The sequence below is a fragment of the Pelophylax lessonae genome (genome assembly GCF_965119305.1).
Source record: "Pelophylax lessonae genome assembly, chromosome: 4".
NCBI lineage: Eukaryota > Metazoa > Chordata > Amphibia > Anura > Ranidae > Pelophylax > Pelophylax lessonae.
Window position 1 is genome coordinate 611,120,951 of NC_138771.1, and position 23,943 is coordinate 611,144,893.

At 41.6% G+C, this 23,943-nt stretch overlaps 2 protein-coding genes across 2 annotated transcripts in view; both read left to right on the plus strand.

The window, feature by feature from the left end:
- LOC309553574 (A.superbus venom factor 1-like) overlaps positions 1-23,943 on the plus strand; it is a 1,719,715-nt gene that overhangs the window by 314,626 nt on the left and 1,381,146 nt on the right. The window lies entirely within an intron of this gene.
- The window catches only part of LOC309553584 (A.superbus venom factor 2-like), a 453,522-nt gene that overhangs the window by 55,398 nt on the left and 374,181 nt on the right, over positions 1-23,943 (plus strand). The window contains exon 5 of the mRNA XM_082254860.1: positions 12,757-12,845. Coding sequence (XP_082110986.1) covers positions 12,757-12,845 — 89 coding nt within the window. The remainder of the gene's footprint in view (positions 1-12,756; positions 12,846-23,943) is intronic.

A 23,943-nucleotide genomic window follows, 5' to 3' on the forward strand; every position in this document is an offset into this window, starting at 1 on the left:
GAAAGCCTGAAAGTGGGGACTGGTTTTCGGGGACCTGTACTCGGCTAGACTGAAAAAAAGTTTCACACATGGGGTATCCCTGTACTCAGGAGAAGCAGCAGAATGTATTTTGGGGTGTCATTTCACATATACCCATGGCATGTGTGAGCAATATATCATTTACTGACAGCTTTGTGTTAAAAAAAAAAAAATATATATATATATATATTTCCCGGAACTTGTGGCAAAATATAAAATATTCCATGGACTCACCATGCCTCTCGGCAAACAGCTTGGGGTGTCTACTTTCCAAAATGGGGTCATTTGGGGGGGTTTTGTGCTATCTTGGAATTTTAGGGCCTCCGAAACTGTGATAGGTAGTCAGGAGTGAAATCAACAATTTACGCCTTTGGAAAGCCTGAAAGTGGGGACTGGTTTTCGGGGACCTGTACTCGGCTAGACTGCAAAAAAGTTTCACACATGGGGTATCCCTGTACTCAGGAGAAGCAGCAGAATGTATTTTGGGGTGTCATTTCACATATACCCATGGCACGGGTGAGCATTATATCATTTACTGACAACTTTGTGTAAAAAAAAAAAAATAAAAATAAAAAAAAATTATTTTCCCGAAACTTGTGGCAAAATATAAACTATTCCATGGACTCACCATGCTTCTCAGCCAATAGCTTGGAGTGTCTACTTTGCAAAATGGGGTCATTTGGGGGGGGGGGGTTTTGTGCTATCTTGAAATTTCAGGGCCTCTGAAACTGTGACGGGTAGTCAGGGGTAAAATCAGCAATTTACGCCATTAGAAAACCTGAAGATGTGGATTGGTTTTCGGGGGCACGTACACAGCTAGGCTGCCAAAAAGTCTCACACATGGGGTATCCCTGTACTCAGGAGAAGCAGCAGAATGTATTTTGGGGTGTCATTTCACATATACACATGGAATGTGTGAGCAATATATCATTTAGTGACAACTTTCTGTAAAAAAACAACAAAAAAAAAAAGAAGTAATAATTTTCCCAACACTTGTAGCAAAATATAAAATATTCCATGGACTCACCATGCCTCTCAGCAAATAGCTTTGGGTGTCTACTTTTCAAAAAGAGGTCATTTGGGGGGTGTTTGAACTCTCCCGGCATTTTATGCTCAATCTTATCCACACATCACCCACTCTTCTAACCACTTGAAAACCAAGCCTTTTCTGTGACTTTTTGTTTACATGAAAAAATATTTTTTTTTTACTAGAAAATTACTTTGAACCCCCAAACATTATATATTTATTTAAAGCAGAGGCCCTATAGAATAAAATGGTGGATGTTGCAAATTTTTTTGTCACACGGTATTTGCGCACAGATTTTCCAAACGCAATTTTTGCAAAAAAAATACATTTTTTAAATTTATTGCACAAATACACTATATAATTCCAATTGTTTTGGTAAAATTTAAAAGATGATCTTATGCCGAGTTCATAGACACCTGACATGACATGCTTTAAAAATTGCGCACGCCTGCGCAGCGGCAAAAACGTACATACATTTTTAAAAACCTTTAAAAGTCTCTACAGGTTACCACTTTAGACTTACAGAGGAGGTCTACTGCAAGAATTACTGCACTCGATCTGGCGATTGCGGCGATACCTCACATGCATGCTGAAATTGCGGTTTACATATGACACTAGACCAACGCTTGCGTGTGCCATTGCGCGCAAGCACGGAGGAAAGGGGGGGGGGGGGCTCGATTTTTTTTTTTTTTTGCTCTTTTATGTTATTTTGACACCTTTCCTTTAATTTTTTTTTTTTTTAGATTTAGATTAGATATCCCCTATGATAGCAATCTGTAGTGACAGGTACTCTTTTTTTAAAAAATTGGGGTCTTTTATACTCTAGATCTCTCCTCTGACCTTAACGCTTCTGACCACACCAAAATTGGTGTGATAAAATACTTTCCCAATTTCCCAATGGCCCTGTTTATTTCTGGCGAAAAAGAAGTCATGAAATGCTCGTAGCCTCCGGCATCTTAGGCCATAGAGATGATTGGAGCCATTCTAATCTTCAATTAGCTCTATGGTTAGATAACTGAACCACCGGCTGCACTCTCGGGTTAACCGGTGGGACAGGAGAGCCCGAGAAAAACCACGGAAGGCTGTGGAAGGCGGCGGTGGGGGGGTAGGCCCCTCCCACTGCATGTAAAAGCAGTCTAGCGGCCAATTACCTGCTAGGATTGCTTTTACATGTAAGCCGACCGCTGGCTGTAAAAAACGATACCAAGATGATGCCTAAATCTGCAGGCATCATCCTGGTATAACCACTCAAAGTCCAGCAACGTACCAGTACATTGCTAGTCCTTGTTTGGCATATAGGTTTTTTTTTTTTTCATGCAGCCTGTGGGCTGAACGGAAAAAAAGAGAACCTATCAGAAATCAGCACAGGAATAATGCGTAGTATTACTCATCATTAACCGCCCAAACAACCACCCACTGAATTTAATGATGGGTATACACGACACTATCCACGTATACCAAAATAGGATTTTAACTGCAGTGCTGAAATCAGAAAATCACCACAGCTGCTATCAGCAAAGGTATCCATATATGCTGAGCGCAAACACTGTTTGTGTCAGAATATATAAAATCAATGCGTGGTAGCCGACGAGTACCTGCAAGAGAAACAGGTCACAAAAGAATGAAAAAATAAAGTACATTAAAAAAAAGTACATTAGGAAGAGTAGGACATATAAAATGACTGACAACAACAAAAGTTTTTGGATTCTCATCATTAACCGCCCAAACAACCACCCACTGAATTTAATGATGGGTATACACGGCACTATCCACGTATACCAAAATAGGATTTTAACTGCAGTGCTGAAATCAGAAAATCACCACAGCTGCTATCAGCAAAGGTATCCATATATGCTGAGCGCAAACACTGTTTGTGTCAGAATATATAAAATCAATGCGTGGTAGCCGACGAGTACCTGCAAGAGAAACAGGTCACAAAAGAACGAAAAAACAAAGGACATTAAAAAAAAGTACATTAGGAAGAGTAGGACATATAAAATGACTGACACAACAAAAGTTTTTGGATTCTCATCATTAACCGCCCAAACAACCACCCACTGAATTTAATGATGGGTATACACGGCACTATCCACGTATACCAAAATAGGATTTTAACTGCAGTGCTGAAATCAGAAAATCACCACAGCTGCTATCAGCAAAGGTATCCATATATGCTGAGCGCAAACACTGTTTGTGTCAGAATATATAAAATCAATGCGTGGTAGCTGACGAGTACCTGCAAGAGAAACAGGTCACAAAAGAATGAAAAAACAAACAAAGGACATTTAAATGTACAGTAAGAAGAGTAGAAGGACATATAAAATGACTGACACAACAACAGTTTTTGGATCCTTTTATTTTTCTTTCTAACTGTTTCTTCATGTCTTGATTTGGGACTGCGATCTTCTGCGATCTTCTCTTCCAGCTTGGGTCTCTCAAAATGTCGATGGACATCCAACATCCTTCGAGACCCTGTGTTTGTGTGCCCTACACTGTGTCGTGCTGTACCCTACACTAATACTCTACTAGTGTATGGTAGCGCTCAAAACACTCCCCGATGCAGAGACCAGGTTGGTCAGGACATTTGGGACAATAATAACGGGTGTCACGCCTAAATCCGCACCTGCTACAGACACGACATCTTCTTTGGGGCCATCTTTGGGTAGGGGTACTCGGGAGGACATAAGAAAAATGCCTCTCATGCAGCCGGCTCACTGCATCTGGAAGGGGAAGTTGGGCAGGCATGCCTCCTGGGTACAGGTAGGCAAGGATGATCTCTTCCTGGAATTCCCGGAAAGATCCAGTTCGTCCTGACGCCCTGTATAGGACAAAGGCGTTCAGCATCGCCAATTGGAAAAGGTAAACAGACACTTTTTTGTACCAGCGTCTGGCTTTACGGGCAACTAAATACGGCGCCAAAATCTGGTCGTTAAGGTCCACCCCTCCCATGTTAAGGTTATATTCGTGGACACAGAGGGGTTTCTCCACAACGCCAGTTGCCGTAGTGATTTGGATTGTCGTGTCTGCGTGAAGGGAGGACAGAACATAAACATCCCGTGTATCCTTCCACTTCACCGCAAGCAATTTGTCCGTTTTCAAGCAGGCTCTCGCCCCCCGACTAAGACGGGAATCTACAAGCCGTTGGGGGAAGCCCCGGCGATTAGGTCGCACGGTGCCACATGCGCCAATTTGTAATTCGAGCAGGTGACTAAATAGTGGCACGCTTGTATAAAAGTTGTCCACGTACAAATGGTACCCCTTTCCGGATAAGGGTGACACCAAGTCCCAAACGATCTTACCGCTGCTCCCTATGTAGTCTGGGCAGTTGGGGGGCTCCACACAGCTATCTTTTCCCTCATAGACCCGGAAACTAACTGTATAGCCTGTGGCCCTGTCACAGAGCTTGTACAGCTTGACCCCGTATCTGGCACGCTTGCTGGGGAGGTACTGTTTCATAGCAAGGCGGCCAGTAAATTTAATCAGGGACTCGTCAACGCAGACAACTTGTTCGGGGGTAAACAAGGCTGCAAACCGCTGATTGAAGTGGTCTATGAGGGGCCGAATTTTGTGGAGCCGATCGTATGCAGGGTCTCCCCGAGGACGACAGATTTCATTGTCGCTGAAATGCATAAATCGCAGAATTTGCTCATATCTCGCCCTGGACATGGAGGCAGAGTACATGCGCATATGGTGAAGTGGGCTAGTGGACCAATATAGCCGCAATTCACTCTGTTTAGTTATGCCCATGTGGAGGGAAAGGCCCAGAAAGATCTTAAATTCGGAAACCGTTATAGGTTTCCAGCCGAATGGTCTGGCAAGGGGCGAATTTGGGTTGGCGGCGATGAACTGTTGTGCATATAAATTTGATTGATCCACAATAGATCTGAAAAGATCTTCCGTGAAGAACAGCTCATAAAAGTTCAGGGGCGTAAAACCAGCTGTCTCCACGTGGATTCCAGGTTGGGCGGTGAATGAGGGAAGTACTGGCGCTGTAGAATCAGTGGGTTGCCAATTGGGATATGTCAGCGCATCAGGGAGGGCACTATGGGCTCTACGGGCCTGTCTTCGAATACGCGGTGGCTGCGGGCCACTACTTGTGCTAGCCACCGCACCAGCTTCAACTGCACTTAGCGGACTCGCCACGTCACCAGGTCTTACTGCAGTGCTGGTTGTACTAGGTCCAGGGTGTACTAGGCCGCTGGCGCTTGCCAGGTCGCCAGAAAAATGAGCGGCACTAGTAACCACACTCTGCTCCATACGAGCACCCTGCGATTCCTGCATCTCAACAACTCCAGAATGGGGTCGGGTACGCCTGGGTCTAACAGGGACCCATCTGTCGTCGGAGCTATCTGTCAGGGAGCCGCTGCTGTCATCTGGTTCGTATACTGACCCTGATTCTGCCGGTGAGGCTTCCCCATCGCTCTCACCTGGCATGGTCATTATACTGTAAATAGCTTCATCACTGTACGAACGTTTAGACATTTTGGTAACTAAATTTACCCGTACAGTGATGCGACTCACAGGTAATAAAAGCACCTGGTTGTCGAAGACTATTTCAAGCGCTACCAAAAAAACTGCTAATGCTAGCAGGGATCAGGCCTGACTCTGCTAACACAGCGGTTTTGTGTCTTGTGTTTTTTTGTAAGTGACAGTAATCTATTGATTACTACACTTACCTGGGTGAAAGGGTTAAACGCAGGTGCTGGCAGGAATCAGTGCTGACCTTGCAAACACTGCGTTTTGGGAACCCTAAACTATGGGGGCGCTAGTATAGCTCTGATCAGATCAGATATTGATCTGTTCAAACACTATACTAGAAATGGAAGTGTATGTGCGTGCGTGTGTGTGTGGCAATCAAGGGGTTATTTCTAAACTATGCGCTGGGGATCTGGGGGGGGGGGGGTGGCGGGGACCCTAAACCTCCTTTGGGAAAGAAGCTAACTAGCGCAACCTCAAGTCACAATGACACTAATACAAAATACAGTAAAAACAGTATATTATGTGTGTATTAGTGCTAATGTGACAGAGGGTGTAGGGGTTAACGGGATGTGATCAGGGGGGGATCAGGGGTTTAAATCTTTATTGGAAGGGGCTGGCGGGTATCCTACGGATAAAAGAAACGGTGGCAAGCGCTAAACCTGGTCACAAGTCACACTTATACGGGTATATAGAAAATGCTATAGACTGTATACAGTGTGCGTTGTGGCAGGGGGTGTAGGGGTGATCAGGGGGGGATCAGGGGATTAAATCTTTATTGGGCGGGTGGCGGGGACCCTAAACCTCCTTGGGACACAAACTTAGTCGCCTGCGCTAATTCTGATCACAATCACACTAATACAAATATACAAAAACACAGTATATTACGTTTGTATTAGTGCTGATGTGACAGAGGGTGTAGGGGTTAACTAGCGGTGATCCGGGGGGGATCAGGTGGGATCAGGGGCTTAAATCTTTATTAGGGGGGGGGTGGCGGGTAATTCAAGTGGAAAAGGGGGGGTCACAAGCGCTAGACCTGACCACAAATCACACTTATACGGGTATATAGCAAAATGCTATATACTGTATACGGTGTGTGTTATGGCAGGGGGTGTAGGGGTGATCAGGGGGGGGTCAGGTGGTTAAATCTTTATTGGGCGGGTGGCGGGGACCCTAAACCTTCTTGGGACAGAAACTTAGTCGCCTGCGCTAATTCTGATCACAATGACACTAATACAAAAATACAAAAACACTGTATATTGCGTTTGTATTAGTGCTGATGTGACAGAGGGTGTAGGGGTTAACGGCGGTGATCAGGGGGGGTTCAGGGGGGATCAGTGGGTTAAATCTTTATTAGGGGGGGTGGGAGGTAATTTGAGTGGAATAGGGGGGGTCGCAAGTGCTACACCTGTTCACAAATCACACTTATACAGGTATATAGGTAACTGCTATATGCTGTATATAGTGTGTGTTGTGTCAGGTGCTGTAGGGGTTAATTGGGGGGGCGATCGGGGGTGAAATGTGCCTATCTAGCTGTGTGTGGTGTGCTTGGTGCAATTACTCACAGTTAGAAGTGCTCTCCTCTCACGCTGGATCCAAAAAGACCGTTGTGAGGGGAGGGCACGTCTCCTCTAAGCCTGTGTTTACATTTCACAGGCTTAGAGGATGATCTGATTGGGCAGGACCGATCAACAGGTCCAGACCAAAAATGATTGGCCTGGACCTGATGACTGATCGTTTCTGAACCCAATCGAGTCATCGGCGGCGGCGGCGGGGCGCGGGAGCGCGCACAGGGCCGGCAAAAAGTGCTGACGTAGGCCTACGTCAGTTTGCCTGGCCGGGGCTGAGTGCCGACGTAGATCGTCGTGCACCGGTCGTTAAGTGGTTAAGGACGTGGTAGCCCCACTCCTTACAACTTTGGGTCTCACACCTGCTCACCTCTTATGGAGCAGAAAATGTTTACATTTTTGCTATTGAAAAGTTATTTACAAATAAAATACATTAATTTTTTTCAATTTTACACTTTTTTTCAATGTGAAACATGTAAATATATGTTAAAGGTGTAAAAATATTAACACACAAAGAAAACAAAACCAAAAAAAAAAAAAAAAAAGTTTTATTAATTGATAGTTTATAAAATAGAAATGAAAAAAAAAAAAAATCAGCAGGGAAATAATAATTAAATAGAGAAGGAGAATAAGGAGTTAATTAGGGCTGATTAGAGTAAATGAAGGGTTAATAAGGGGTTAAACAGAAGAAAATTTAATTAAAAAACCAAAAACCTATTTTTACTTGACAGGTTGTTTTTAACTGATCTGCAGATCGAAGTTTTACACTTCAGCTGTCAGCAGGGGAACCCTGCTGACAGCTGAATGAGTCATTGGTCAATAACCACTTACCAACCAGCCACTGCCTATATATGGCAGTAGGTCGGCAGGTTCCTGCGAATCGCTGTACCTGTACAGCAGTCCGCAGGAGCGATCCTGGGGGCGCACATGCCCACTCGCCAGCAGAGAAGCCGATCCATGGGTCCGGACCCCGCGATTGCTGCCGGGCACCCGCTATCACTCCCAGTGAGGAGAGAATGGCGGTCTGCTGTTGTAAACACAGCAGACCGTTGTTCTCTCAGCAATCAATACAGAGCTCCTGTGTTCCTCCTATTTAGGAACACAGGTCTCTGTATTGATTTCACAAGTCCACCCCCCCCCACAGTTAGAAAACACCCCCTAGGCTCACACTTAACCCTTTGATTGCCCCTGGGTTAACCCCTTCCCTGCCAGTGTCATTATTACAGTAACAGTGCATATTTTTGGTCCCCCCAAAAAGTGTAAAAAATGTCAGTTAGGGCTCTGGTCTGTCCACGGCAATGACGCAGTCCCAATAAAAATCGCTGATCGCCGCCATTACTAGAAATTTTTTTTTTACATAAATCTAGTTTGTAGATGCGACAACTTTTGCGCAAACCAAGCAAAATATGTTTATTGCAATTTTTTTTTTTTTGCCAAAAATATGTAGCAAAATACAAATTGGCCTAAAATGATGAAAACATTTTTTTTTTCTTTTTGGGGGGGAGGGAATATTATATAGCAGAAAGTGAAAAATATTTTTTTTTTTCAGCACTGTTGCAATTTTTTGTTTATAGCACAAAAAATAAAAAATGTACAGGTAATCAAATACCACCAAAAAAAAAGTTATATTTGTGGGGAAATAAAGGACATACATTTTATTTGGGTACAGCATTGCACGACCGCACGATTGTTTGTTAAAGTAACACAGTGCTGAATTGCAAAAAATGGCCTAGTCATTAAGGGGAAAATCTTCCGGTCTAGAAGTGGTTAAGGACACGGCGGCCCCATTCCTTAAAGAGGTTGTAAACCCTCGAAAACATTTTTTTTTTCTGGCACCTGAAAGAGAAACACATAATGAGCTAGTATGCATCGCATACTAGCTCATTATGAAATACTTACCTAAGAACGAGCCCCCGCCGTTCCACCCGCTTAGCTCTATGACGGACGACATGTCCAGTTGCCCGTCTTCCAGGATCGCGGCATCCGGCCATCTGATTGGCCGGAGCCGCGGTGACGTCACTCCCGCGCACGCGCGCGGGAGCCGACGGTCACGGCACGGGGCTCTGAAGAAACGGCACGAGCGGCCGTTCCTTCAGAGCGCATGCGCCAGTGACATCACTGGCTGCATGCAAGGTAAATATCTCCTAACGGTGCATGTTTAGGAGATAATTACAGTACCTATAGGTAAGCCTTAATATAGGCTTACCTATAGGTAAAAGTGTCAGAGGAGGGTTTACTTCCTCTTTAACAACCAGTAATTGCTGTTTTGTTATGCTTTTGCTGGCTTTTTTGTTTTGTTTACATTTCAGCTGTCAGCAGAGGAATCCATCTGACAGCTGAAAAATTGAGCCTAAATGTATTGGTTTCATTCTCATCCTGTCTTCCTGATCCCGTGCAGCGAGCAAAGTTTTGGAGATCCTTTAATCCCACCCAGTAATCCCTGCTGCACTTTTAAAAAAGAAAAATATAATTTTAATGATTTAAATAATAAAAGGAAGATTACCGTTAAAGGAAAAATTTGGTGACAGGCAGATATAGTACTAAAGGGTAATATTTAATAAGTGTATGTAGTGCAAAGGCCTGCTTGATCAGATACAAATTGATTGGCTAAGTTAGGTAGGTGATCATTTTACATAGTTTTGATAAATCTAAAGTTGATTGTGGTAAGAATGAATGGGGGGGGGGGGGCGGTAAAAAAACTGGTGCACACAGAAGTAGTGCAGCTGTGCATAGTAACCAATCAGCTTCTAAGTTTTACTAGTGGTCCGATTGAGTCCATCTGTCAATTTTTCAGTATAGAACAGTGGGTGTAACTAGACATGTGTCCATTTACACCCACCTACATCCAATTCAGTCTGCTAAAAACAGACGGATGGGGAAATGTTCCCCTCTGTCTGGGCGGATTGGATAGAATGGCAGTGGGGTGTAAAAGTTCAGGCAGTCCGTTTACACCCATAGAGGTGGGCGGGCTGTGTGTGTTTCCACTCTGCATACGCTGAGTGGACGTGGACCTGTCATCTGCCTGCTCAGCTGGAAATCAGCAGACAGATCCCCTGTTGAGCAAGCGGATGGCTGACAGAGTCCGCCCCTTGTGAAAGGAGCCTTAGTCCTCATTTACATTGAAGGCGGCTTTGAAATAGTGCAACTTCATCTGAACTCACACAATTTCAAGGCTCCATTTCAGTCCGACTTCAGGACTTGAAATACATCTGTGCGGGTTCATGCACAGATGTCTATTGAAGTCACCCCCGAAGTTGCCAAAAATAGTGCAGGAAATACTTTTGGAAATAGGCGTGGCGCCGCAAAGTTGACGTCGCACCATTTGGGACGGTGCCATTGCCTGCAATTTCTCATGCGACTTGACCTGTCAAATCACATGTCAAATTGCGGCAATGTGAATCGGGGCTTACGGTCAAAGCTTAATTGAACAAACTGAAGTTAGAAGTTGATTGGTTACTATGCACAGCTGCACCAGATTCTGTGGTGTGCACCAGTTTTAGTAAATCCCTCCCAATGTACTCTATATTCAGTTTGTAGCATGTAGTGTGTCCCTTAGACATTCTTCTTAGGCTCCTATTGGTCCCTATAGCTCATCCTACTTACATGTTTGACTATAAAGGCAGATGTATTCATGAAATGTTTTTGAATTTTTATGTATAACATTCATGAAGGAAGTTTTGTCTGGAAAAAGACCCAAGGGCACCACATCCCAATTAATGAAATAGGAAAACGCAACTACCCAAAGGGGGGGGGGGGGGTGGAGAAAAATGGGTTGGGGATTTTATATATATGTATATATATATATATATATATATATATATATATATATATATATATATATATATATATATATATGCATATGTGTATATATGTATATGTATATATGTATATATATATATATATGTATGTATATGTATATATATATATATATGCATATACATACACACACACTTATATATATATATATATATATATATATATATATATATATTTTATATATTATATATTTTTATATACAGTATCTCACAAAAGTGAGTACACCACTCACATTTTTATAAATATTTTATTATATCGTTTCATGTGACAAAACTGAAGAAATGACATTTTGCTACAATGTAAAGCAGTGAGTGTACAGCTTGTATAGCAGTGTAAATTTGCTGTCCCCTCAAAATAACTCAACACACAGCCATTAATGTCTAAACCGCTGGCAATAAAAGTGAGTACACCCCTAAATGAAAATGTCCACATTGGGCTGTCAATGTTTTGTGTTGCCACCATTATTTTTCAGCACTGCCTTAACCCTCTTGGGCATGGAGTTCACCAGATATTCACAGGTTGCCACTGGAGTCCTATTCCACTCCTCCATGATGACATCATGAAAGGTAGATGTTAGAGACCGGAAGGCGCTCCTCCACCTTCCGTTTGACGATGTCCCATAGATGCTCAATAGGATTTAGGTTTGGAGACATGCTTTACCCATCCATTACCTTTACCCTCAGCTTTTTTAGCAAGGCTGTGGTCATCTTGAAGGTGTGTATGGGGTTGTTATCATGTTGGAATACCCAGTCTCCGAAGGGAGGGGATCATGCTGTGCTTCAGTAAGTCACAATGCATGTTGGCCTTCATGGTTCTCTCAAAGAAATACCCCAGACCATGACACTCCCAACACCATGCTTAACTGTAGGCAAGACACACTTGTCTTTGTACTCCTCACCTGGTTGCCGCCACACACGCTTGACACCATCTGAACCTAATAAGTTTATCTTGGTCTCATTAGACCACAGGACATGGTCCAGTAATCCATGTCCTTAGACTGCTTGTCTTCAGCAAACCATTTGCGGGCTTTCTTGTGCATCATCTTTAGAAGAGGTTTCCTTCTAGGACGACAGCCATGCATACCAATTTGATGCAGTGTGCGGAGTATGGTCTGAGCACTTACAGGCTGACCCCCCACCCCTTCAACCTCTATGGCAATGCTGGCAGCACTCATATGTCTATTTTCCAAAGACAACCTCTGGATATGACGCTGAGAACGTGCACTCAACTTCTTTGGTCGACAATGGTGAGGCCTGTTTTGAGTGGAACCTGTCCTGTTAAACCACTGTATGGTCTTGGCCACTGTACAGTAGCTCGGTTTCAGGGTCTTGGGAATCTTCTTATAGCCTAGGCCATCTTTATGTAGAGCCACAATTCTTTTTTTTCAGATCCTCAGAGAGTTCTTTGCCATGAGGGGCCATGTTGAACTTCCAGTGACCAGTATGAGAGAGTGAAAGCGATAACACCAAATTTAACACACCTGCTCCCCATTCACACCTGAGACCTTGTAACACTAACGAGTCACATTACAATGGGAAGGGAAAATGTCTTATTGGGCCCCATTTGGACATTTTCACTTAGGGGTGTACTCATTTTGTTGCCAGCGGTTTAGACATTAAAGGCTGTGTGTTGAGTTGTTTTGAGGGGACAGTAAATTTACACTGTTATACAAGCTGTACACTCACTACTTTACATTGTATCAAAGTGTAATTTCTTCAGTGTTGTCACATGAAAAGATATAGTAAAATATTTACAAAAATGTGAGGGGTGTACTCACTTTTGAGAGATACTGTATATAATATATATATGCATTTTTTAATGTATAACATTGATTTTATTCTTCTTTCTCAGACTCCCAATAATGTGATTGCAAAGAAACATACCATCTTCAATCAAAATGGAATCATGTCCTCCAGTTACCAATTACCTGAATCTGCAAGGTGACAACTTTATGCGTTCAGAAATTTAAGCTCCTGATAAAAAAAATAAACAGTTTGTTAATCACGTATAGGCAGCTACGATTACAAATCAATGGCTCAGTTTAACGTGGATGTAAACCCCATTCATGAAATGTTTTTTTATATACAAACTTTTTTATTGAGGTAAAATTGGTGGTACAAGAGAGAAATTTATAACTGCATTACAGATAGTTGTATAGCATGTTAATTATGTCAAAGATAATTACTTAAACAGTATTGGAAAAAAAACACAAAATCGGATTTAGTGCAAAAGATATAAAACAGTATCAGGACTGTAATTGTATGTATTATAAAGTTATAATAATAAGAATATCATTACATATTCAAGAACATAGGGACAATTCAGTGAGTAGGAGCTCCAAAAACGATAATAATTCTGTTATTCTTTCAGATCAAATGTTGATAGGTTGGAATAAGATACCAGCATGTTCAAACCAGGGATCTCATTTGGTATTATAAAATTTAGTTGAATTATAAAGGTGTGGAAGATTTTTCCATTAGGTTAATAGAATATATTATTGGTTTCAGTTAGACACAAGGGAATGAAGGAGATTTCCAATGTACGGCCATCAGCCAATGTATGGCAACACATATTGTATGTATGAGTCTCATCTGAGGTATAGATAAGCTTATGATAGGGGTAAGGAGAAGTTAGTGTAATAGGACTATCAGAAATCTTAGAAGCAAATTTTTCTAATTGCTGCCAGATTAAGGAGATTTTGTCACATTCCCAGAAAATGTGAATGAAGGAGCTTGGGGAAGAGCATCCTCTGAAGCAGTTAAGTGGAATTGAAAGGAAAAAAGCATGTAATGGCGCTTTTCCACTGCATGGAACCGTAACGGTTCGGCACGCTTTTGTGCTTTTCCACTGCTGGTACAGCATGGTATAGTGTCGGAAAGGTTCGGTACGGTACGGTATAGGTTTGCTTTTCCACTGCATGGAACTGAACTGAACGGTACGGTACGGCTCTGAAAAAACAGTACCTACTCGATTGTGGTTCCAACAGGTACCAAACTGGTACCATATCCCACAATCCTTTGCATGCAGTCACTACTAGCCACTGATTGGTCAGAGAATCCCACCCACCCCGTTGTTATCCCACCCACTTAACTTTAGTACTACTTTAGTGGAAAAGCAAACCTATACCGTACCGTACCGAACCGTTCCAACACCGTACCATGCGGTACCAGCAGTGGAAAAGCAAACCGGGCCAAGCAGGGCTGAGTAGAGCCGAGCCGGTACGAGCCGGTACTTGCAGTGGAAAAGTGCCATAATTTGGTCGGTGTTAGGTACCATCTAGTGATACGTTTGTAAGGGGTTTCACGTACTGTGAGGGATCTGGTACATTTTCTAAGGTTCAAAATGCTATCAGACCGTTCATCCAATGAAAGGTGAAGATTACATTCTTCCTCCCATTTGAGCATATAAGGACGTTTTTTGTTTGATGAGGTATCAACCATATTGTGGTATACAGTATCTCACAAAAGTGAGTACACCCCTCACATTTTTGTAAATATTTTATTATACCTTTTTATGTGGCAACACTGAAGAAATGACACTTTGCTACAATGTAAAGTAGTGAATGTAAAGCTTGTATAACAGTGTAAATTTACTGTTCCCTCAAAATAACTCAACACACAGATGTTAATGTCTAAACCACTGGCGACAAAAGTGAGTACACCCCTAAGTAAAAATGTCCAAATTGGGCCCAAAATGTCAATAGCTTGTGTGGCCACCATTAATCTCCAGCACTGCCTTAACCCTCTTCGGCATGAGTTCACCAGAGTAGCGATGAGCTTCGAGTTACGTTCGACTCGAACATTGGCTGTTCACTCGCTCATTGAATGACGAACAAATATGCTTCTTTGCGGGAAATCCGAGCACCCGCATCCTTAATGCACTGCGCGCTTGCAGTGCATTATGTGATTGGCCAAAGCCTGCACCCTGACTTCCATGTTTTGGCCAATTAAATCATCTCTGCCATGATTGGACAAAGGCAGGCTGCCTTTAGCCAATCATGGCTCAGGGGTTAAGTACACGCCCCACACTATATAAAGGCTGCTCACACAGCGGTGTGTAGTGTGACTGTGCAGGCGAGATAGGAAGTGGTTTAGGCAGGAAGAGAATCGTGATTGAGGCAGGGAGAGGAAAGTGATTTGCAGTTTATCAGACAGTGCAGTGTAGTCAGCAGAGTAGTCTAGTTGAGACATTGCTAGCAGTGAGTTAGGCAGGGAGAGGAACGTGATTGAGGCAGGGAGAGGAAAGTGATTTGCAGTTTATCAGACAGTGCAGTGTAGTCAGCAGCATAGTCTAATTAGGACATTATGTAAGGAATATACTGGTGTATATACCCCGCGCCTCGTATTTATAAATAAGTAAATTAGATAATAAATATTGTGATTATACTTTAGTGAATAAATATATATGTGAATAAATATTCCCCTCTTGAGAAGGGAATCTGAGAGAGGAGCTCTTTTTGGACTTTGAAAGAAAAGAGGGGAGAGGAGACAGAGGGGGACCCTATCACTTCACCCGCTTTGAAGCAAGCCAAAGAGATAGTTGAGCCTGGAAGGCTACACAAGTATGATAGGTCATGGTGCTATAAGGCACACATGACCCACAACGTCTGGTAAGTGATTGAATCTTACCTTTGTCACAGGATTCACCACCGCGCTGAGCACTTGCACTTTTGTTTAAGAAGTTTGCACAAGAACTCACTGTATTGCACACTTATTGGAATCTTCATTTGGAACTTTTTGCACTAAGAACTCACCTTTCAATTTTATTTTTATTTTTATTTCTATTTCATTTATATTGGACATTTTAAAGTTTGGATTTTTTTTATGTAACAATGTCCTATGGAATATGAGTCATTAATTTAACACTGTATATATTATTTATTTTATGAAATTTTATATATTCAATATTTTTTAGAGCAAGTGCTATAGGTAGCCTTTTAGACTACTTACCTAATTAAGACATTGCTAGTAGCAGTCAGTTAGGCAGGAAGAGATATTTGTGGTTTTTACAATTTAAGAGATCAGATCGTGAAGTGTATTCAGCAGTGCAGTATATACCATAGACCATATTCCATAATATAGACCATACATTTATATGTATATATAGATATAGGGCAATTGAGTATATATTTTTGGGCCATTCAGTATCTATCGGTCAGTTCAGTATAGACCATGCTTTGATATCTACATATATATATAGGGCAATTGAGTATCTATCGGTCAGTTCAGTATAGACCACACATTGATATCCATACATATATAGGGCAATTGAGTATCTATCGTCCAGTTCAGTATAGACCATACATTGATATCTACATATATATATATATATATATATATATATATATATAGCAATATATACAGTATATATTTATATAAGGGGCAATTGAGTATCTATCGGCCAGTTCAGTATAGACCATACTTTGATATCTATATATATATATATATATATGGGGAAATTGAGTATCTATCAGGCATTTCAGTATAGACCTTACTTTGATATCTACATATGTATATAGGGCAATCAGTCAGTTCAGTTTAGACCATACATTGATACCTACATATATATATATATATATATATATATATATATATATATATATATATATATATATATATATATATATATATATATATATATATATATATATAGGGAAACTGAGAGGTTAACATTCTCCATCTGCAAAGGAGGAGCGGAGGAGAAGGTGGATGGCTAACCAATGTCTTTAAACAGTTCTTTAGTCCACAGCAGCACCCAGGGCTGATAGGTTTAAGCAACCATCGACAGCGTCTCCATCATATGCTGCATGATTATCTAGGGGCAAGAGTAGACTTGGAGACCTTTCCAACTGAGTATCCACTGGGTTACTGGGTCTTGAGGATGGACCACTGGCCAGAACTTGTTTAATATGCAATGGAGCTACTGGCCTGTCCTGATTTGTATGGAATTGTTACCAGCAGGGCCCGTTCCTGCACCCAGCAAAAGTAACTGTGAGGGGTTACGGTGTTCAGCACCACCAATAACCAAGGCCCGATTTTTCTGCACCTGTATGACAAGTAAATGCGATTTCAAATTTGTATGGAATTTTTACCAGCAGGGCCGTTCCTGCGCCCAGCAAGAGTAACTGTGAGGGGTTATGGTGTTCAGGCACCACCAACAGCAAAGGCCCAATTTTTTTTGCACCTGTATGACAAGTGCATGCAATTTTACATTTTATATGTATATTTGTATATGACATTTTTTCTTTTACAAATGCCAGTATTGCTGCAGCAGGCTACATACATCGTACAGATGCGCTACTTTACAGGCACATTAAGGGGACCCCCAGGCACGATATTTAAAGGATTTTTTCATTTTTATAGTTTCACCTTAAGCCTCATTAAAATCAGTAAATCACTGCTCCTTTAAAAACGATTTTTTAAAAAAAATACATGTTCCCCAGGTCAGTACCCGGCACCCAATACACTTTTTTGGGGCAATAACTTGCATTTAAGTCTTTAAAATGAGGACTTTTGATTTATGACGTTCAAGTCCCATAGACTTCAATGGAGTTAGTTCGTTCAAACAAATTTTTCCCCTGTTTGTGGTGTTCTGGTGCGAACCAAACGGGGGGGGGGGGGGGGGGTGTTTGGCTCATCACTACACCAGAGCTTCATAGGTTGCCACTGGAGTCCTCTTTCACTCATCCATGATGATATCACTGAGCTGATGGATGTTAGAGACCTTGCGCTCCTCCACCTTCCATTTGAGGATGCCCCACAGATGCTCAATAGGGTTTAGGTCTAGAGACATGCTTGGCCAGTCCATCACCTTTACCCTTAGCTTCTTTAGCAAGGCAGTGGTTATCTTGGAGGTGTGTTTGGGGTCATTATCATGTTGGAATACTGCCCTGCGGTCCAGTCTCCGAAGGGAGGGGATCATGCTCTGCTTCAGTATGTCACAGTACATGTTGGCATTCATTGTTCCCTCAATGAACTGTAGCCCCCCAGTGCACTCATGCAGCCCCAGACAATGACACACCCACCACCATGCTTGACTGTAGGCAAGACACACTTGTCTTTGTACTCCTCACCTGGTTGCCGCCCCACACGCTTGACACCATCTGAACCAAATACGTTTATCTTTGTCTCATCAGACCACAAGACATGGTTCAAGTAATCCATGTCCTTAGTCTGCTTGTCTTCAGCAAACTGTTTGCGGGCTTTCTTGCGCATCATCTTTAGAAGAGGCTTCCTTCTGGAACGACAGTCATGCAGACCAATTTTATGCAGTGTGTGGCGTATGGTCTGAGCATTGACGGGCTGTCCCCCCACCCCTTCAACCTCTGCAGCAATTCTGGCAGTACTCATATCTCTATTTCCGAAAGACGACCTCTGGATATGACGCTGAGCACTCAACTTCTTTGATCAACCATGGCAAGGCCTATTCTGAGTGGAACCTGTCCTGTTAAACCATTGTATGGTCTTGGCCACCATGCTGCAGCTCAGTTTCAGGGTCTTGGCAATCTTCTTATAGCCTAGGCCATCTTTATGTAGAGCAACAATTCTTTTTTCAGATCCTCAGAGAGTTCTTTGCCATGAGGTGCCATGTTGAGCTTCCAGTGACTAGTATGCGAGAGTGAGAGCGATAACACCAAATTTAACACACCTGTTCCCCATTCACACCAGAGACCTTGTAACACTAACGAGTCACATGACACCGGAGAGGGAAAATGGCTAATTGGGCTCAATTTAGACATTTCCCCTAAGGGTGTACTCACTTTTGTTGCCAGTGGTTTATACATTAATGGCTGTGTGCTGAGTTATTTTGAGGGGATAGCAAATTTACACTGTTATACAAGCTGTACACTCACTACTTTACATTGTAGGAAAGTGTCATTTCTTCAGTGTTGTCACATGAAAAGATTTAATAAAATATTTACAAAAATGTGAGCTGTGTGAGATACTGTATCTCAGAAATAAGACCTTTTCTTCTTGGGTTAGTTAGACAGATTTTTTCATACAAAGTTGGAGGGTCAATGTCTGTAATCTGAAAAGGATTTTGATAGAAATGTCTAATTTGTAAAAAGTTGCAATGTTCGTTATTTGGTAGTTGATATCTGGATTGAAGTGAGGCAAAAGTAGTGAAAGTAAAGTTAGTAATACATTTATGGAGTGTTAAGTCCTTATTAATCCATGGGGTGAAAATATCTCTATTGTGAAAGCCTGGTGGAAATTTTGGGTCTCCCAGGTATGTGGCGTTGGTTGGAGTTTTTGAAATAAATTTGTATTTAGTCTTATACAATCTCCATAGTGATAATGATTGTGAGGCTAAGGGATTACGTGAAGTTATGATATTTACTGGAATATTTTTGGAACATAATATTTCTTTAATATGGTATGGGAGAATGGAGTCCCTTTCAAATAGGACCCATGGAATTTTTGAGTTGGGAATGTGCCATTGTGCTATTTGAGAGAAGCGTGAGGCTAGGTAGTATAACCAGAAGTCCGGTAAACCTAAACCTCCTTTATGTTGTGATGTATATAATAAAGGTTTAGAGAAATGGGGATGTGAATCTGCCCAGACAAATTTGTTGATTTATTTTTTGGAATTTGGTTATGTATATTTTATTTAATCTGATGGGAATGGCTCTAAATAGATATAATAATTTTGGAAGAATTGTCATTTTTATAGCTGTTATCCTACCTAGAAATTAGATGTGGTAAGATTTTTATAATTTGAGGGTCCTTCTTATTTTTAGAAGCAATGGAGTATAGTTTTTGGAGAATAAAAATGTAACATCTGGAGTGAGGTGGATCCCTAAATATGAAATTCCATTCAGGGATCATGAAAAGTTAAAGGAGTCTTTTTAGGATTGTTAAATTGAGAAGTGGGAATATTCAATGGCATCCCAACTGATTTTGAGATATTGACTGATAGTCCAGATATAGATGAGAATATTTGAAGTGTATTTAGTAAATTTGATACGGAAGTTATAGATTGAAAAATGAATAAAGGAGCATATTATCCGTGTACATGCTTAGTTTGTATGTGTTATTAGAGGAGGTGTAACCTATGCTATCAGGGTGTGATAGAATGGCTGTGGCTAAGGGCTCTATGGCTAGTGCGAAGAGGAGGGGCAAAAGAGGACAACCTTGTCTCCTACCTCTACTAACTTTTAAAAAGTCCAAATTACAGCCCAGTAAAAGGATTATAGTCTGGGGAATAGTATATAGTGCTTGAAATGCATGGAGATATTCACCATGAAGACCATACCTAGGAAGGATCGTGTTTAGGTATTTCCATGATACACTATCAAAAGTAGGGATGATTGAACTTTTCAAAAGTTCGGTTCGGCCAGAACATCCGAACTTCCCGAAATCAACACCGGTAATCGAAAAACACCATTTTGAAGCCCTAAAACCCAATAAATGCCTGTTAGCTCAAATCTCGTCAGGAGGCAATTTACAAGATGATATACGGTCCTTCAGTCCCAATCTCCCTAGATAGTGAATTTTCCCTCATCCGGCCAGGAGGTGTGACGACACATGGCACTCAAGCTTAGCGCAGACACAACTGATTTTATTGCAAGTTTCGCTCATATTTAAAGGAAGTTTTGAGCTGGAAAAACTGCTTAAAACTGGTTACAATTCATCGGTCAAATTAACAATAGCACATATCTCACAGAAACAGTACATGAAAAAGGTCCTTGTGTTCCCTATACACCTGTGTATGTGTGGGGTGTCGTGTGTTGGAGATTGTATCTGTGGGAGAGCCGCTCTGTCTGTGATCAGCTGTCATGTGTTAATGTAAGCAATTGTCAAATGTGTTTGTGGGTGGTGTCAGTAATCTCTATGCAAAATATCCAACTGTCAAGTGTTCAAATGAATGAATGGAAAGGTGTTTAACATGTCAACGTCGTGTCACCTATATGCAAAATAAAGCTCTCTGCTGTACAGGGTGTGTGAATGAGTGTAAGTCGGGCTCGTTACTATGTAATTGCAAGGGACCACATTCCATTGATAAGTGGGCATAAGCTGAAATATATATGAAATATAACAAGGCATGTTAATACAATCTTTCAACCCAACCTTTGATCCCAACTTTATTCATAAAGGTGGGATCACTTAGAGTCTGTGAATAGCACTATGTGCCCTCCTGGGATATATGTCCAATTATGAATGAGCTGGACATTCTTGACATACCTGGGTTGTGTTGGTGTATGAGTGCATGTCATATTATTGGTAACTAACTTGTACAAAACAGGTGACATTATATTCCAAGGTGTATGCAGGCTGGTGACTTGGTTGTGTGCACATAGGGATATAACTTCTTAGAATTATATCAAATCAAAAACAGACATGTTCAATGGGGAGGGCCATAGCTTGCAAGAATCCATGGCCTGAAAAATCCAAACTCCATATTCTGGCAATAAAGTCACTACAAATAGACCCTGGCAGCACATACCACCTGTTGACTATAACATGTGAATTTTCAACATCTCCTAAAGCCTTTGCCAGGAAAGGGCAAAAATAAACTCCCAAATTCAATGGGAGGAAAAAATTCCCTTTCGACCCTCCTTTCATCAGAGCGGTCAGACTAAATCCCTGGCGGCTACAACGTAAAACAATGTCCTTTGTGTCCAATAGGCTTGACTTCGACTGTAAAGTGGAGACATGAATGTCTCGTGTCTCTCTCTTTTCCTGGGGTGAGCAAGGGCAAAATGAGGAGAGGTTCTCCGGGTGGTGAACACATGTTGCAAGTAACCAGACAGTGGCTACTAGTGCTAAGCTTGCTACAAAGAGTACCACTGTCGCACGAATGTGAAGTCTTCCAGGAGTAGGGGTGTCCGTTGGCATTGTACCAATGCGTCTGTCTGGTGCTCGTCACAATCTCCGGTCTGCAGTCGTGGGGTCCAGAGGTGGGGCTTCCTTCAGTCGCGATGCGTGGATCCAAACCGGGGAGTTGTCTGTCAATACCGCTGTTCTGGTCACTGCTTGAACTGTCGCAGGAGGTCCGTAGGGTGGGTCTAGCGACGTCAGCTTATGGAGGGGGGCCTTCACCAGGACTCTGTCTCCAGGCTTGAATGGGTGGGTTGGTGCACCTGTTGGCAAAGGAAACGAGAGTGAAATATCACCATAATCACTGTTTAATTTTTTCAATTAATTCTGCCACATATTCCTCTTGCATCTGCTGCAAAAAATGGATTCATGGGGTTGGGGAGGGTCTTCCCATCAACATTTCAAAGGGAGATACCTTGGCACTGGGGTCACTCCTACCCCAGCAAGAACAGCAGGCAAGCACAGAGACAAGAATGCAAGTTTTACAAGAATGGCAGGAGTATATTGCGGCACTGGGCTTCTGGCCTACAGGCAGGCAGCAAAAATAAATGCTAGTAAAAACCACTCGCAGCACTGGGGTTTAGGGCCTACAGGAAGGCAGGTAATTTTAAGACAGGAAGGATACCTAATGGCACTGTTTTGTGAGAACACAGCATGTCCACACATGCAACAATGGTGAGGGCCCTTGGAGGGGTTGAACTGTCTTGTATTCTCCAAAGGTAGAAATGGGTTAACTTGCAGTCCTTTGACTCACCCAAGCAGGCAGCTACCTAGAACTAAAAGCCAATAGACAACTGAGAATCCCTTGCATGGCTAAGATGCTGTGATCACTGAACAGCAGGGAGTGAAATTCAAGCTGTCTTGTGTACATGGACACATAGACACACAAAACAGCTAGAAGTAAGTACTCATGCAAACATACATTTATAAGAGATTGCACAGTTTGCTCAGTGACACCGAGGCAGAAAATTGAAACCAAATAGCCTTGGAGACACAGGATCTGACTTCAAGGACCATTTATATGCAAAAGCCTGGGCAATGAGTCACTTTAGAATGAAAAGAGATGGCTTTGCTAGCTATGCAACTAATTGAATTCACCACAGGAGGTTACCTTGTCTTTAAAGTTTAAATCTTTAACAATATCAAAGTAGTAACATATCAAAGTAGTAACACTGGCATGAATTCATTATAATTCTTAGCACACTATCAACAAGTTATCCATCCTATTTTTTTTTTTTTTTCACAATCTCATCAAAGAAAACTTTATAAGAGATGCTTAATTATCTAAGGCATAGCACCTCATTTATGCCAGAGCTCATATATGTCAAACTAGAACACATCAAATATCTGACACCCAATGAATAAGAACTTTCTAACACCCATAAAAACAGTCTCATCAATAAGAAAAAAAAAACAATTTGTAAACAATACTCCCATAAGGTTGAGTTGTTAGATAATGGAAGGTTGGGTTGTCGTTGAAGGCTGTGATCGTCCTCCATTCTGAAAGTCTCAAATTAAATTTGTCTGAGAAATAAGCATCAAGAAAAATTCAGTAACAAAACATTTTACTTTTCCTCCTAAAAATAAACCAACGGTTAGAGGAATTTAGCATACAGTAAGCATGTCAAACATTTTCCTTCCTAACAGTGCACTTCTCTAATACCAAAATTGTTGACGTCAAATTAATTATTACCACGTGGATTTCTATATTTTGTTAAGTTATGGTATACCATAAATTTAAAGAAAAAAATTACTATTGTTCACCATGGTTAAAAAAATGAGCAGCTCAAAAACAAAAATTAGCAATTTCCCATTTGGATACAAGAACCCATACGTCACCATTCTTCACCCATTCGGAACATTCCTCAAAACTGGTTTTCTCTACAAAAGCAAAACTGATAGTTAAATTTGTATGACAATACAACTGTTTACAGTCCCTTTTGCAATTACCTGTGTCACAGACAGGAGAAGGGGGGGGGGGGGGGTTTGTGTGCAAAAAAGGCACCAACAATGACAAAGTTCACAATTGCTCACGATTGTAAGGATAGATATACAATTTTAGTCCTTAAGGTCACACTTTACACACCAAATATATTTTCTTGCTTCTAAAAGCTGCCATGACCATCATAGTACGGATTTGTTACCTTTTTTTTTTTTTGTACCAGTGGCAAAATAACATCACTTTAAAACATAAGTAATAAACACAAAACAAATCATT